At 40.7% G+C, this 15280-nt stretch overlaps 3 protein-coding genes across 3 annotated transcripts in view; 2 read left to right on the forward strand and 1 right to left on the reverse strand.

Moving 5' to 3' along the window:
* ASPM (abnormal spindle microtubule assembly) overlaps positions 1-2364 on the forward strand; it is a 28968-nt gene extending 26604 nt beyond the window's left edge. The window contains exon 29 of the mRNA XM_030953199.1: positions 44-2364. Coding sequence (XP_030809059.1) covers positions 44-149 — 106 coding nt within the window. The 3' untranslated portion in view covers positions 150-2364. The remainder of the gene's footprint in view (positions 1-43) is intronic.
* On the forward strand, positions 1532-10584 carry LOC115906185 (coagulation factor XIII B chain-like). Its single transcript, XM_030953200.1, has 11 exons — positions 1532-1613; positions 2673-2873; positions 3357-3542; positions 4411-4587; positions 4680-4856; positions 6026-6196; positions 6528-6623; positions 7276-7458; positions 8936-9139; positions 9500-9682; positions 10361-10584. The coding sequence occupies exons 1-11, from the start codon at positions 1532-1534 to the stop codon at positions 10582-10584; spliced, it is 1884 nt and encodes a 627-aa protein (XP_030809060.1).
* Positions 10585-12450: 1866 nt separating this feature from the next.
* The window catches only part of CFH (complement factor H), a 28278-nt gene continuing 25448 nt past the window's right edge, over positions 12451-15280 (reverse strand). The window contains exons 20-24 of the mRNA XM_030953522.1: positions 14843-15019; positions 14190-14372; positions 13404-13604; positions 12953-13147; positions 12451-12810 (exon numbers count right to left, since the gene is read on the reverse strand). Coding sequence (XP_030809382.1) covers positions 12809-12810; positions 12953-13147; positions 13404-13604; positions 14190-14372; positions 14843-15019 — 758 coding nt within the window. The 3' untranslated portion in view covers positions 12451-12808. The remainder of the gene's footprint in view (positions 12811-12952; positions 13148-13403; positions 13605-14189; positions 14373-14842; positions 15020-15280) is intronic.

A 15280-nucleotide genomic window follows, 5' to 3' on the forward strand; every position in this document is an offset into this window, starting at 1 on the left:
TGACATTGCAATATTTTAATGCAAGCCACTCATCTTTTCACAGGATTAAACCAGAGTGGGTCTTGAGGAAAGATAACATGCAAGAAGTTGTGGATCCTCTGCAAGCAATTGTGATGGTGATGGACACACTTGGTATTGCCTACTACTGAAATGTAAATGATGTATAGGAAGATGTATTTGTACAATATGTATGTAGTAAATGGATAAATGATTTTTTAAAAAAAGCAAATAAGTGTTAAACTACCGTTGGAAATGTTTTTTAAGATTTACATTAACATTTTGGTAACTTCTTGTATTGCATACAGTTTTGAAACCCTATTTTGTACTACTATCAAAAGCAATTGTACAATAAAATCAATTAACTGGATTTTACTGGAAATTTCACTGTGCAGTAATATGTTGTTGTCCCACAACTGTGAATATTAAAATAGCATTGGGTTCTTCACTCTGATTAGATATTGTAGAATTCTATTAAAAGCAGTTGTTTGTGGGGGACAGTAATATCTGATCTAGAGAGGTGTAGAAAGGGAGGCTTGGGCTGTGGATTTCAAAACTCGCTCGTTTTGGGGAGCTTGAGTCCATTTTAGTAATGGCTTGAGGGATCACGTATGGCAGCAAGAAAAGGTAATTTCTCTGTTTGGTAAACATTGCAAGATAGTGATGGAACAACAGGATATGTTGTAAGGGTGAATTTACAAATTCTGACCTGACATTTTAAGGGAGGTGATCTGTGAGTTTTTTTATTCCTATCAAGTGAGCAATACATACAAGCATGCATCTCTTCTGGCTGAAGAGATTGTGTTCATCCTAGCATCCCTGTTCATTCTGTTCTCTTCTGCATTCTCAGAATTGCATTTTCTCAGAGAAAGGCCAAGATAATGCAAACTGTAAAGTTATACCTTCCTATTCCCAAATTTAAATATTATATCTCTAATGATGCTAAATCAACTGATAGCTATTAGTCAGTGAGGTGACTGTAAATTAGGTTCTTTTGTTTTGTTTTGTTTAAAAAAAAAACTTGGAAGAGGCTTTCTGTATTCAACACAGCTCAGACAGATAATAATAGTGGCTATGTTGTTCATGTAAGAAACTTCAAAATTACGAATATCTATAGCATGCAACTGCCTGGTTTACTCAGGGGCTAGGCTGGAGGATGGGGGAATTGTCTATTTCCTCTGATTTCAGCCAAGGTAAATAATCTGATAACAGAATGCCCTTTAAACTTGGGACTCTGGAGGTTGTAAGGGGAGCAGTAATCAGCAAGCTTAAATTGTTCCATAAGCTCTTTGCCTGATTTCACTGTAAAATGATAAATTACAGGTGGCAAAGTGTGTCAAATGGAAGTAGAATCCTGCCAGTCTGGTGCTAAGTTATTTGGAGAACTAATACAAATGAAAATAGTTTTTCCAGTGAATTAACTTGTTACAAAATACCATGGACATTAAGGCATTTGTTCAATACCTTTGGAAATTCAGTTAATTATTTACAAAAGTAATACTTAGGGAGTTTTCACAGGTAGTGGAAACTGTAGATGGAGCCAGTAAAGAAGATGAGATTTAAAAGCTATTTTATCTTCCTAGTTATGGTGTGTTCAAGGAAACTCTTTGCAGAAGGTAAATACACTGAATTCTACTGTACATTGAATCTAGAATATGCAGTCTTGGTACTTAAGTGCAATGTCTTTCATCTCTTTACTGAGTAAACACTGATTTTTAAATTTAAATACAATTCTGTTGTGACATGGCTGATTCCTGTCTAAGCCTCAAAGCTGTGATATTGAAATGTTCAGCCTCTAGTACAGAAGAAAATTATTTAGGAATGTTCTACTATTACAATATGTACTATTTGAAATTTTGTACTATTAAAACATTTCATGTCTTGAAGTGTCTTGGGGATTGAAGTATTTTTCACTTTGTTATAAAGCAAAATAGTGGAAGTTAAATGGAACCTGCAGAAGTTAATGTGGGGTGGTCCTGCATTTTTCTATCCCTATTTTCAGCACTGATTTCTTCTTTTGGTTGTTTTTTTTTTTATTATTTTTTTGCTTGTTTTTGTTTTGTTACTTTGGGGTTTCTTTAAATAACCTAATGTCATATTCAGCACTACTCTTTAAAAGTGTTTTCTCCTATTGCTGAGGATTTTTTTAAAATTACCATTCTGCTTGTTATTTCTTTAATCTCCATTTCTTGTTTCTTTTCTGTTGACTGTTCTTAAATTCCCTTTCTTAAGCAAGCCTAACTCCTGTATTGCCTCCTAGCAGCTTATCCTACTTTTCTGGTAGCATTTTCTGAATGGAGCTGAGGCACTGCTAATCCTGACACTCGTCACTGCATTTTACAGTAGGCATTGTTATGTTTGTGCAGCAAAGGGTTCTCGTGCTTCTGGGCAAAATAGGGCAAAATTACAGTGTCCTGCATCAGTTTTCCCCAGTTCACATTAGGAGGTTTTATTCTACAGCTGATATTCTTGTGAAACCCTAAGAGCAAAAGCTGATAAAATTGTAGAATGTCTTCATTTCAGCAGGTCTCAAAAGGCCCTTCATGTTTGCAAGTATTCAGAATTTTGCTCTTGTTTGAAAGCCTGAATCAGCCAAGTTGATATTAGATAAATTAATGCAAAACCATTCATATCTGGGCTGAAATTTTTAGTAGGAAATATTGATCTTTTTACAGATACACCTTGTGATTTGCCACAGATAGAAAATGGAAACCTTCCCCAGTACTATTACAGTTTCAGAAGATACTATTTCCCTATGGATAAAGGAAAAAAGCTCTCCTATTCTTGTGTGGTTGGTTACACAACTGAAAGTGGGACTCAAGATGGAAGAATAACTTGTACAGCAAAAGGATGGTCTCCAGTGCCTCGATGCTACAGTGAGTTAGCTTTATTCACCATTGCTTCCAGCAGGAGCATTCCCTGGCTGGTTTTTCTGGGACACAGAGGAAAAGAAGCTGCATAACAGAAGGGATAAAATGTACAGGGTGCAATCAATTATTTATGTCGAGACTACATAGGTTTATATATGGAATATTTTTACAATAATACATATTTTAAGGGCATTTACCCATTTATATTTTTATATAAGAACATAAAGTTTTCCAGTTTTCTTAGTCTGGGAAAACTATTACTTTTCCCTTAGATGTATAACTTCTTGAGTCTCCCTAGCTCTAGATTCCTTGGCTGTATTCCATGTGGTTACCAGTGGTTTGCTGTATAGTTTGATGATTGAAGCAGAGTTTCTTCAATAAGTCAAGAAAATCAGATTATCAGTGTAGCTACAAACCCCTTCTTTTGCTTGCAGGAAAACAAAAATATTCCATTCTTTCTTTCTAACCAAGCTGTCTTCTATCCTTCAGGAAAATGCACCAAGCCTCTTTTGGAAAATGGCTCTTTTTACAGCACAGAAATGGACTTCAAAATCCATGAGAAACTGCAATACAAATGTAATCCAGGCTACCTCACCCCAAGTGGTGCTGCTGAAGATACAGTGCAGTGTCAGCCACAAGGATGGTCCTTCCAGCCAAGCTGTACTAAAACACTTGGTAGTGTTGTGCATTTTTCTCCTTTCTAATCTCTTGCAGAAGTCTGGAATTCCACTGTCCTTGCTGTAGGGCCAAGCTGCCTATGACAGGCTGTCATTTGAGTGCTCCTAAAGCATGTTCTCAGCTGTACCTCTGGGGAAGAACTTGTCACATTTCACGTGCTCCTGGTTTTGTGCATTTGTAAAGAATTGTAAAATGATACATGTAAAATGATAGACGTAAAATGATAGATTGTGGTGGTGTTTGCAGGGATTGCAGGATGAGGGAAGAGACAAGAATGTTGACTCCATGTTTCAGAAGGCTTGATTTATTATTTTATGATATATATTATATTAAAACTATACTAAAAGAATAGAAGAAAGGATTTCATCAGAAGGCTAGCTAAGAGTAGAACAGGAATGGAATGATAACAAAAGTTTGTGTCTCGGACAGAGTGTCCCAGCCAGCTGACTGTGATTGCCCATTAATTAGAAACAACCGACAGGGACCAATCACAGACCCAGCTGTTGCATTCCACAGCAGCAGATAATAAATGTTTACATGTTGTTCTTGAGGCCTCTCGGCTTCTCAGGAGAAAAAAATCCTAAGGAAAGGATTTTTCATAAAACATGTCTGTGACAATGGATGTAAATTGATAGATGTAAAATGAATCGGTAGAGATTAAATCACGCTGTTTCAAATAAATCCATTCCCAGACAAACTTTCTGTCCCAAATGACAAACAGAAAACTTGTGCCAACAGCTGCATTTGTAGTTATTCATCATTTTGCCTGGGATCTGGCCACTTTTAAGGTGTATCTAAGGGAAGCTTTGGAATACTCCCGCAAGAAGAGCATGCTGTGCTGATGGCTGTGCTTTATTTCCCCGAGGGTGGTGCCAGGTGCCGCGGCTGGAGCACGGCAGCGCGGCGGGCGCGGCGCGGGAGGTGCGGCGGAACGGGACGCTGCGGTACCGCTGCCAGCCGGGATTCCGCACCGCCGCCGGGAGCGCCGCCGCCACGGCGCTGTGCCTCCCCCACGGCTGGGATCTGCCCCCACGCTGCACCAGTACGTCCTCAGCCCTGGAAACTCATCCACTGACATGCAAAAATCACCTGCTGGTTTCTTCTGCTGGGTTCACTGCTGTGTTGTCTTCCCAGGGATAACTTGCTCCGCTTTGAGTGAAGTAGCTCATGGAGGTTTCTATCCTGTGAAGAAAACCTATGAAGAAGGAGATGTAGTTCACTTTTTCTGTGACAAACATTATTCTGTCACTGGTTCTGACTTAATTCAATGCTATAATTTTGGGTGGTATCCAGACCCTCCAGTTTGTGAAGGTACCCTGCTTTTATAGTTTTACTGTGTCAAATTCTTAGAGAGAAGCTCACACCTTCTTTCAAGAAATACTTTATGAATACAAAATAAAAATACGGTTTGTAGCCTAAATGTAAATCAAGTGTTAGTCAAAGAGCAGGCAGCCAAAGCAGAAAGAAGGGGAGCAATGGTAATTAGAACTACATTTCAGTGAACTCTAACAGCAGGACAGATACTGTCTCTTAGTGTTGCCTGTCCAAGTTGAATCCCAGAGAAGCAGGAATCAACAGTTTAGACCCTGAAGCTCAATAAACTGTTCAGAATACATGAAGGGTTAACCAGGCCTGCTTAATCCTGCCTTGTGGGATGGGGATGTCCCTCTTGAGAGGCATTAAAAATAAAATTTGTAGCAAGGCTCTCCTTAGCTTGTGGTACTTTTCAGAGTTGTACAACTTGCCCAAATTTTAGTTGCTTTGAACAGATTAAATAAAAGGTTGTCCTGAGGACAGAAACATACCTTTAGCAATTGCTATAACTTCCCCAGTCACTGGGGGATAATGGAGAGTCTCAGCAAAGAAAGTTCCGAAAGAATGAAAGGTGAAGCAGTTGAGATATAGAACAGAGCAGGAAGCAGCACAAAACAACCTTTACTACATCTTAGACTCCAGCCCTGTGTTTATTCTCATGACACAGCAGGAACTTTCCTTGAGTGAGTGCAGAGAAGGTGGAGATGCTCAAGAGGATGAAAACAAGGCTTAAATCTACTTTTGAGGATACAGTAATCACAAACTTAATTTGGAGATAGGAAATGGGCTATGCTTATTGCTTCTTCTGTAGCACTAGAATTAATACATAATCCGCTTTAAATAGTGTATGAATGGAGGGTATGGGAGATCTCTATTTCCTGGAGTCCTACAAAGGACATTTTATTAAGTCTCTGTGGAGAAATTACAAATTTGTTTATAGCAGTACAATGACATAGTACTTTTATTTTATATTTGTGGAATGCAAAATCACTTGTTTGTTTGGGTCTCCCATTGTATTAAGAAAATTAAGAAAATTTTATTAAGAAATTACTCCGGCTTAGCCAAAAAAAGCCTTTTGAGTGATAGGCTTGCATTGTGTATGGTGAGCTCAATTGTGTACATGGTTTTGGTAAGCCAGAAAACAATATGCAATTTTTTATTTTCAGATGTAAAAAATAAATGTCCTCCACCACCCCTCCCTCATGGCCATGTCAGCACAGCCAGAAGAACATATCATAATGGAGACAAAGTTCATGTACAGTGTACCTTGGGAAGGAGAGGATCTGAGGAAATCCAGTGTGAAGGAGGAAAATGGACATCACCCTCTATCTGTATTGGTGAGTTAGTTCTGTGGAGGCTGACAACTGAACTGAAATGATTCTTCAACCCATGCCTTAATTTTCTGGAGAGTCTCAGTTTCTCTATCTGCAAAACTGTTATCCTTCCTCTCTTAAAAGGCTTGAGAGACAAAGTGCTGCATATTTTACAGGCAATCCGTGGTTCCCAGATTAAAAAGGATGAGCCAAGTGAATTCAGCTGCCACCTGTGACATCTTCCCTGGAAAAATGGGATTATTACATTTGGGAGTGCATCATGCCTGCCTGTTTTAGTACTTTAGAATGAGCTGTTTTTGTGAAAACTGGTTCTGAGTCTCTGCTATGGTTACAGGAGCTGTGGATAACCAGGAATCTGGGACAGCACCACCACCACTCGAGGCAGATGCAGAAACAGGGGCAAACCAATCACATCACAATGAAGATATGAGTAGGTGAACATTGCTCTTCTATTTAAAAGGGACTCTCCAATCCAATTATAGGCCTTTTATGACTACTTTTATTCTTTTGCTATCAGACAGCTCCTTATTCTTGAAAATGCTTGCATGGGATGCAGATGTCAATGTAGCTAATAAATAAAAGCCATTGCTGGTTATTTCTAAATTACACCAATAAGCCTGCTCTGTATTTGTAATTTTATTTCATACAGAGCACTTACTTTCAGTCATTTTGTACCCTTTAGTATTATTTGGACATGCAGCTTCATGAGTATTTTGTTGTTCCTTTGATTAATACTTACAATGAGGATTTTTTTGAACCACACATAGATGAAACATCTAAAGTAACAAATAAGATGGTCTACATCACATGAAAAAAATTAATCTGTATTGAGTGTAAACTAGCAAGAGTCAAAAATAGGCATAGATGTAACGTGTGGAGGGAAATAAAATGCATATCTAAAATTCAGAAAGGCAAGTGTAGAGTTTCCAAAAATGAAACTTGGAAAAGGAATTGTATTGGTTTGGATTCTGTTTGTTTGCAAAATTTTTTGCTCAGTCTAGTATTGGTCTAATACTTTCTCCAGTGTTAACAATGTTGTAATCTAATCAAGATTTAATGCCTTTCTCTCTATCCCATATCAGAAGTGCAGCAAGACTGTGCCTCTCCACCTGTGGTTAAAAATGGTGCTGTCCTGGGCCCAGTACTGGCAAGTTACAAAAGTGGTTCCTGGGTAGAATATGTTTGTCAGCATTACCACTTTTTGGATGGGCCCAGCACTGTTTATTGTCACCAAGGAAACTGGACAGAACAACCAACCTGCTTAGGTGAGTCTTGGAAGGAAAATTACAAATCACATTGTCATATGTAATATAAAAAGGGAAAATTGGAAGGAACCTCTAAATAATCGTTTCATTACCATCTTTTCTCCTTTGTTGGAGTTAATAAAGGTTCCAGAAATATGAGGATGAACCAAAATTAAATTTTTAGCAGGCCTCTCCTGCTGGGTATCCTCTGGCCTGTTCTTAAATAGATTAAATAGATTCCTCTGGCAGCTTGAGTGAGCTATTCTAGTATATGGCTATTCCTGTTTCCCGGGAGGATTCTCCAATTTCTTTCCTCCATATTGTCCATTCAGTTAATTTCTTCCTGTCTTTCAGTAGATGATTAGAAGGAATGGTGTAGCCATTCCCAAAATGGCTTTTAGATACAATTAACAAAGAATTAACAATGGCTTCTTGGACTTCTGTTTTTAAACTTTCAGGCTTTTTTTTCTTAAATTATGTGTCTTTATATCTGTTGTTTCATGCTGGCATGGACTTCCAAATTTTTCTGTGCTGCTTTTATGTATGCTGCTCAAAACAATGTATAGAACTCCCACTAGAAAATTACCAGTGCTAGCAGGAATACAAACAAGAGTTGTTTGTTTATCTTTCCTTCCTTCCTCTAATAAAATAATTAAATTTTACTAACATCCTGTGTTAAATTGGCTCACCTTTCAGTTTGTAATCTACTGTGAAAATAAAAATACACAATCAGTTCAGTTTTAATTGCATATTTCTAAATGAACAAAAGTTACCTCATCTAGACTGAAAGGTCCAGGTCAGCATTTTTGGATCTGAGTATTCAAATTCAAGAAATCCTGTGAAATAATGAAATCTCACTTTCTGTGAGCATTATTTGTCTTGTTAGCATCCCAATAAGCCCATCATCCTTTGCATGTTTTTGAGATTTCTTTTATACACTCACCTAAACAGACCAGAGAGAGCCCATGCTGATGTTAGCTTCAGGAAAATGCCATGGGAATTTGGTGTTGCACTGAGCTTCAGGAAAATTGTATGTGAATTTGGTGTTACACCCCTGTCACCAGACTGCCAATAACTGAGTTCTCCTTGCCTTTCCCTCAGCAAAGCATCAGTAAGAGCCTTTATCAGCCAGTGATGCTCATGGAACTTGTAGAAATTTATTTTTGTAGGCTTTATTGATGGTGAACAGTGGTTTCAGAAGTTAATGAGGTTAATCATCTAATGGAAAGCTACACTCCCTGACGTGATCCTGGCACTGGGTTTTAAGAACCTGTCAGAAAGCAGCCATTCCTTTTGCATGTGTTTGTTTGGTTTTTGTTGTCACTTCAGACAACTTCTTTCCGTTTGCATTTTTTTATACATCTGTAGTTCTTTGTCTTGCAAAATTCAGAAGCATTTTAGAATTATTGACATGGGGTTCTCTTTCTTCACTCCTACATAAGGGAGCTAAGAAACCAGTTAAGGTGGCTCCTTATTAAAATACACTTTTATTTCCCAGAACCATGTACTCTGAATGTAACTGATATGGACAGCAACAACTTAACATTGAAATGGAGACGGGAAGAATTAGTTTTCCTTCATGGAGATCTCATAGAGTTTGAATGTAAACAGGGATATAGTTTTCTCCAGACTGCCATTCCATCTCCTGGGAGAACACAGTGTGACCAAGGCAGACTGAATTATCCAAAATGTGTTATTCAAGGTAAAGCAATAATTTTTTATTGCATTTTTAATTACTCAATCTTAGACCTACTTAGAAATTATTTGTTTTGCTTTTAGTGTGGGCCTGAAGCCTGTTGTAAATAATCAGTGTTTAGGCTTCAACAATACAGATGCACAAGGCAACTCTATTGTTGAATATAGCCAAGCTTGGAAAAGTGATACACCTGCCTTGGCTGTGCAAGGCTGTAGAAGGGAGGGGGAAGCTTTGCTCTGAGCCCAGGAAATGTAAAGCTCTGTAGAAAGAGGGCTGTAAAAAGAAAACCTTCATGTTCATTTAATTTATGATAAAGCAGTCAATTTGTTCATTTCTTATTCTTAAATGTTTTTATTATTGTTGCAGCTGCTACAGAAAAATGTGGCTCACCACCCTCTATTGCAAATGGAGCTCTGACTGTCCCAGCACTGCCCCACTATGACAGTGGCTCTTCAGTTCAGTATATTTGCTCTGACTATCATTTTTTGCAAGGCTCTGAGAAAATCTACTGCTCTGAAGGACAATGGACCTCACCTCCAGTTTGTATAGGTAGGTGTGATAAACAAGATAAAGAAGCACTTATTTCTCTATAGAATTCATAGCCTCAAGGAACAGCCTGGGAGTGACCTGGAAGGGCCATCAGGTCCAATCCCCTGCAATGAGCAGGGCTGTCCAGCCTGACCTTGGCCTTTCCCAGGAAAGGGGCAACCACTGTCTGTGGGAAAAGGGAAAATAGGGAAAACTGTTCCAGTGTTTTACCCCTCTCACTGCTGGTAATAACTTCCTTTTTACCCTGAATTTACCCTCTTGTAGTTTAAAACCACAACCACTTGTCCTATTGCTCCAGGCCCTACTGAAAACTCTGTCTTCTTCTTTCTTATAAGCCCCTTTTAGGCTCTGGAAGGGTGCAATGAGGTCTCCCTGGATTCTTCTTTTTGCCAGGCTGAACAACCCCAATTGTCTCTAAAATCAGATCCTTATAATTTGTAAATTGAGTATTGTCAGCTAGAACTTTTAAGTCTCAATTTCAGTGTCTTCAAATGACATATGAAAGTTTAAATAGAAGCAAGTTAAGCTCATCTGGTGTTTTTTATTTCCTTAACTATGATATGCCTGTAGTGTAATAATACAATAGGAAATAATTAGCAGCTTTAGTGTAGCCTGGTCAAAGTAGTCTGTTCCAAAAAGAATTGATTTATTAGCAGTGATCAAGTCTCTCTTTTTTAGAGCCGTGTACTTTGTCAAAAACTGAAATGGAGAAAAATAATGTGCTGCTGCAAGCATTCTATGCAGACCAAGTTTACTTTTACCATGGGGATTATGTTGGATTTTACTGCAAACAGAACCATTTTGGAGCAGAATCTGGCACAACTTTATTTCAAGTACAGTGTGATAGAGGACAGCTGGCATATCCAAGGTGTGTTGAAAGAGAAAAGCAAGTATGGACTTGAGGAAAGGCCATAGGAAAGGTATGTATGTGCTCTTTATCTCTTATTAGCAGGTGAATTAGGGTGGCCTCGTGTTCTCCAGGTTGCTCCACTCAGCTTTGGGAAATGAGTGTTGAGTCTGAGCTGGAGGGGGATGGAAGGGAAAGGCCTTTGTGGGGTGAAGATGAGCAGTGCAGCACAGGGATGCAATATTAGCATACACATTGGAAAAGCTGGAGGAAGGACTTGTACATCTTAACAGCACTCATTCTCCCTTCACAGGTAAGGAGCCTCTAAAGGACTGAACTTGAGGAACAATATAAAAGAGCAAATATAAAAAAAGTTTTTAAGGGATCTGTAAAACTACTTAAAACCTAAAAGTATACAAATTGGCTGAGAAGTTTTTTTTTTTTTAAAACTATTTTAAGAATATTAAAATCCGAGTACTTGGTATGAGTTCCTGTGACACTTAAATATTGATACTCTTAAGGGTCTGCCTGAGAACAAGTATGACTTACAGCTATGAAGAAAATCCAGGAATATGGACAAAGTTTGCCTTGCATCCATTTTAGTCTGGTTTAATAAAAAAGCCACTCGAAGGGTGTCTTCTGTCTTTCATGTCTAAACTCATCTGTCTGTGAAATCATAGCATGTATGGTGCTCTGTGTGGGTTTCCAAAGCTTTTGCAAGAGTTACATGAATGAATAAGACAGAAAAAGGAACAAAAGCATTCAGGAATAGACAAATTCTGCTTATTTAGTCAAAACCCAGCCAACCAATAGGTGGAAAAAAAGGTTGATAAAAATACTTTACACAGTGCATATAACAGCAATACCCTTCCTCTTACAGAGCAAACTGGAGCAAAAGGGATTAAAAGGCCCTCGCTGGAAGAGCTGCTGGAAGTAGAATTCATTCACCCTCATCACTTGCTCTGGATGTGCACACAGCACTGGCTGTGTGGCTGTAACCACAGGACAGGATGAGGGGCATTGCTGACATGAAGGCAGCATCTTGTTGATGAACTTTGAGGCAAAGAACACATCAAATACTCAAGCTTCATGTGGGGCTGCTGCCCCATCTACCTGTTTTAGTGACATGCCACATTTTCTTATTGATTGCTTTAATACTAGTGTAGCAAGAGAATACCTTCTTGTGACCCTTAATGTCCCTTGTAAGTGCCACTCTGAACTTCAGCTTTTCTAACATTATCTATACATGCCACATCAATGCCACAGACAGCTCACCTTGGAGCCTGTTTTTGCCTTAATCCCCTGTACATTGATTTTTTTTCTGCTTCAGAGAGCTCTCTGCAGTCTCTGATGAGATAAGTCAGTCTAGGTAGATGTGGTTTTCCTCCTGAAGATGAGAACTGAGTAATCCTGTGCTTGCAGGATTCTGTGCTCTAAGACCTATAAGCTTTTCTGGACTCCTGTTTTCCTAAATAAGTAGAAGTCTGCTCCCCTAAGGAGTAGGATTTGTACTCTGGTACTTGCTTTTTTCTCTCTTCTGAATCAAGGAGTGCATTAGCACATGGCTGCCACAGCCAGGCTGCCACTGATTTCCACAAGCCCCTTTCTCCTTGTTTGTGAAGGGCAGATGGGCTGGGGGTGGCACAGACTGGCCTATCCAGGAACTAGTCCCCACCTTCCCCTAGAAATCCCAATTACTTGCACCCCAACATCTTGCCTTTGCAGGCAAGTCCCCCAGAAAAACTGGTTCTGGCTAGAGACTGCCTCAAGCTGTTCAAAGGAGACTCCATTACTTGCTCTTTCTGCGCAGGCACTCAGGACACTCACCCCAGACTCATTTCCAAGCAAGTGCATGGAGAAGAACGTAGGACTAGACAAGGCCAAATACACTTTGTGTGCTGATAATCAAATTAACTGTCAGCTTTAATTCTTGTCTCAGTATGCCTCCAAAGCCAGCCTGTTTTCAGGCCACGATTGTTAATAAAATAACAGTGAGATCAGGATAGAATGGATAAAATGTAAGCACAACCCTTTGTCTGCATAAAATGTAAATACATTTACAAAACTAGATCTAATGTGGATAATATGCAAAGACAACCATCCAGTAATAAAAACAAGAACAAATTCCAAGACAGAACGTTGGCTAAGCTGCGAACAAAGCACAGCAAAATGGGAAACACCAGGAAAAGTTGAGCTCAAGTCAGTGGGTTGGTTGAGGGCTCTGTCATTGCCACAGCTGGGCTCTCTCATGTCATTTCCTTTTACCCAAACAATGACAATTCTGTGTAAAGAGAAAAAAAGGGGAAAAAGCATAAATTCCAATCCTGACAGACCCCAGGGGCTCCTCAGAGCAGTGAACAGGAAATTTCACCAGAACTGCCTCCTACAGCCCGTGCCCCATGTCTTTGGCAGCAAGCACTTACACTGACACACAGGATATGGAATCACTCCATCCAGGCACTGGGCGCTGAATCTCTCCCTCTGGGACACTGGCCAGAAGCCAGGCTTGCATTCAAACACAACAGGGTCCCCTGAGCTATAGCGAGGGCTTGACTGCCTGGGTGACTGCAACTGAATGTTGTTCTCTTCCATAGTGCTCCTATCCAGAAAACAGTTGCCTGCAGAAAAATAATTCTGTTATTTGCCTGTAAATCTCACACTGGACAACTGATGCTCTGTTGGCACCCCCTGTGAGTGCCCTGAGTGCCCTTTCCCCAGCTCAGGTGTGCTGGGCAATGACTTCCTGAGGGCACTGCCCTCTATTCCTGCAGCTTCCAGGAGGCTCCCACAGACAGAAAAGCCAAGGGCTTTCTGCTTCCCTTCAGCACTAAAAATGCAGCAACAGAGCAGCAAAGGCAAGAGGGGATGACTTACTTCCCAGTGTGCACCATGGGTAGTTCAATGTCCCCTCCACACACTGGACTCTGAAGTTGGGACTATTTGGATGTTTCAAATATCCCTGTTTACAGCGGAACTCGATAAAGTCACCCGATGTGGAGTACAGCTTGGCTTGGCCAACCCATTTCAGCTCAATATTGTTTCTGGCCATATCTTCCTCTGATGCCGTACAGGCCACTTGAAAAAGTCAAGAGAAGAGTGTCAGTACTTCATACAGACACACCACATGCTTTGCCCCTAGAGCCTACAGAAGTCCTTCACATCAAAAACGCTTCCAAGTGTGCTCTGACCCTCTGTTACTTGCAACAGAAAAGACATTCACATCCAAGCTAAAGGGAAAAAAAAAGCCTTGGGAGAAGCCTTGTCACCCTGTCAGTCACACAGGGCAAGAATGAAGCACAGGTGGGGAAGACACCAAACACCAATGAACTTCCCCACATATATTTTTGAGAGATCCCTCCTTCCCTTCTGCTCTGTACTTCTCTAAAATTGTTCTCTCATCACGGAGGCACCCCTGGCTTTCTCCAGCACTGCCACTCACTCAGACCCATCCTCCTGGCTCACAGCCTGCTGGGTGGAGCCGTGATCCCAACCCACAAGCTGAATTTGAGCAGAAGCGCCTTTGAGACAAAAGGAGGACGCACTGCCATTCTGGCCTGCCAGCACTTTGGCCCCAGCACCAGTGCTGCCCTCAGGGTCTCAGAAGAAGACAAGAGGAGCAGTCACACAGCCTTTGGCCACCCAGCACATGCTTCAACCTACCCAGGCAAACTGGGGGGTCTGTCCACTGCCCATTGCGACAGGTGATTGTTGGAGATCCTTCCAGGATATAGAAATTTGGGCATTTGTACTCCACACTATCACCTTCTTGATATTCTTGCAAGGGGAAGAGAAGAAGCTCTCCACTTTGAATAGCTGGAGGTGTGCCACATCTCCCAGCTTGTCCTGAAAGAAATTTCCCAATCAGAGAGGAAGTTCAAATGCAGAGAAGGTCTGGTCAATAATACCACCCACACTATGTTGGGTGCAGAAGCGGAGTAAAGCAGAGAGAGAACCAAACAGCTGGCAGGAAGGAGCAAGAGTTTCTCATTTCTCCAAAGTTCAGGCTCACAACTGCCAGCTCACCCCCTCTGAGCACAGCTTAAGTGCTTGCAGCTGTCTGCAGGATTTCATCTTGTCCTGCATAAGGTGTGGCTCTTGGCCCTCTTGAGTGAAGCCACCCGAGTCCCTCGGCTTGGTAAATCCACCCCATCTGAACAGAGGCCTGGGAAATGGCCTGCCTTGTCCTGAGTGTGCCAGAGCCATGGCAGCTGTGCACCATGAGGGCACTGAGATGCTAAATGACAATGAGGCAGCTTTATGATGCTATCACTGACAGGAGGCTGGACGGAGAGAGAGAGACAGAGAGAAGTTACCTTTGCATGTTGGCAGCTCTGTCCAGGTCCCATTTTTGCACATTACAGTAGAAGGCCCAGTCATCTTAAAATTTTTCCAGCACTGATACTTTGCACTCTCTCCAGGCATATACTTGGACTTTCTAATACCTTCAATGGTACCACCAGCAATTTCTAGAGGAGGATCACATCTCACATCTGAAAAGAGACACTGCTGCAGTCACCTTTCCAGTTATTAAGATGTTCATCTATACAACCACAAGTGAAAGGAATTAGCCTTGTTACAATTTCTGTACAGATTTTCTGCCTCAGGTGGGTCAGAGGAGTTCACCATGGGGAAAGCAATGAGGTGTGGCAGTGGCAGCAGAGCACTGTTTGGGACTCTCAGGAGATGGCAGGGTCAATAAGAGTTTCTAGAGAAAGCCAGTGTTTCTGTACTTATGCACAAGAGCCACATCA

The sequence above is a fragment of the Camarhynchus parvulus genome, chromosome 8 (genome assembly GCF_901933205.1).
Source record: "Camarhynchus parvulus chromosome 8, STF_HiC, whole genome shotgun sequence".
In the NCBI taxonomy this organism is placed as follows: domain Eukaryota; kingdom Metazoa; phylum Chordata; class Aves; order Passeriformes; family Thraupidae; genus Camarhynchus; species Camarhynchus parvulus.

What these genes read in the sequence shown, in the direction of transcription:
- LOC115906185 (XM_030953200.1), top strand. Translation starts at nt 1,532, where the DNA reads ATGGAGCCAGTAAAGAAGATGAGATTTAAAAGCTATTTTATCTTCCTA. An exon ending in TCCAGTGCCTCGATGCTACA is followed by an intron (nt 2,874 to 3,356) that starts GTGAGTTAGCTT and finishes TCTATCCTTCAG; the next exon opens with GAAAATGCACCAAGCCTCTT. An exon ending in AGACCCTCCAGTTTGTGAAG is followed by an intron (nt 4,857 to 6,025) that starts GTACCCTGCTTT and finishes TTTTATTTTCAG; the next exon opens with ATGTAAAAAATAAATGTCCT.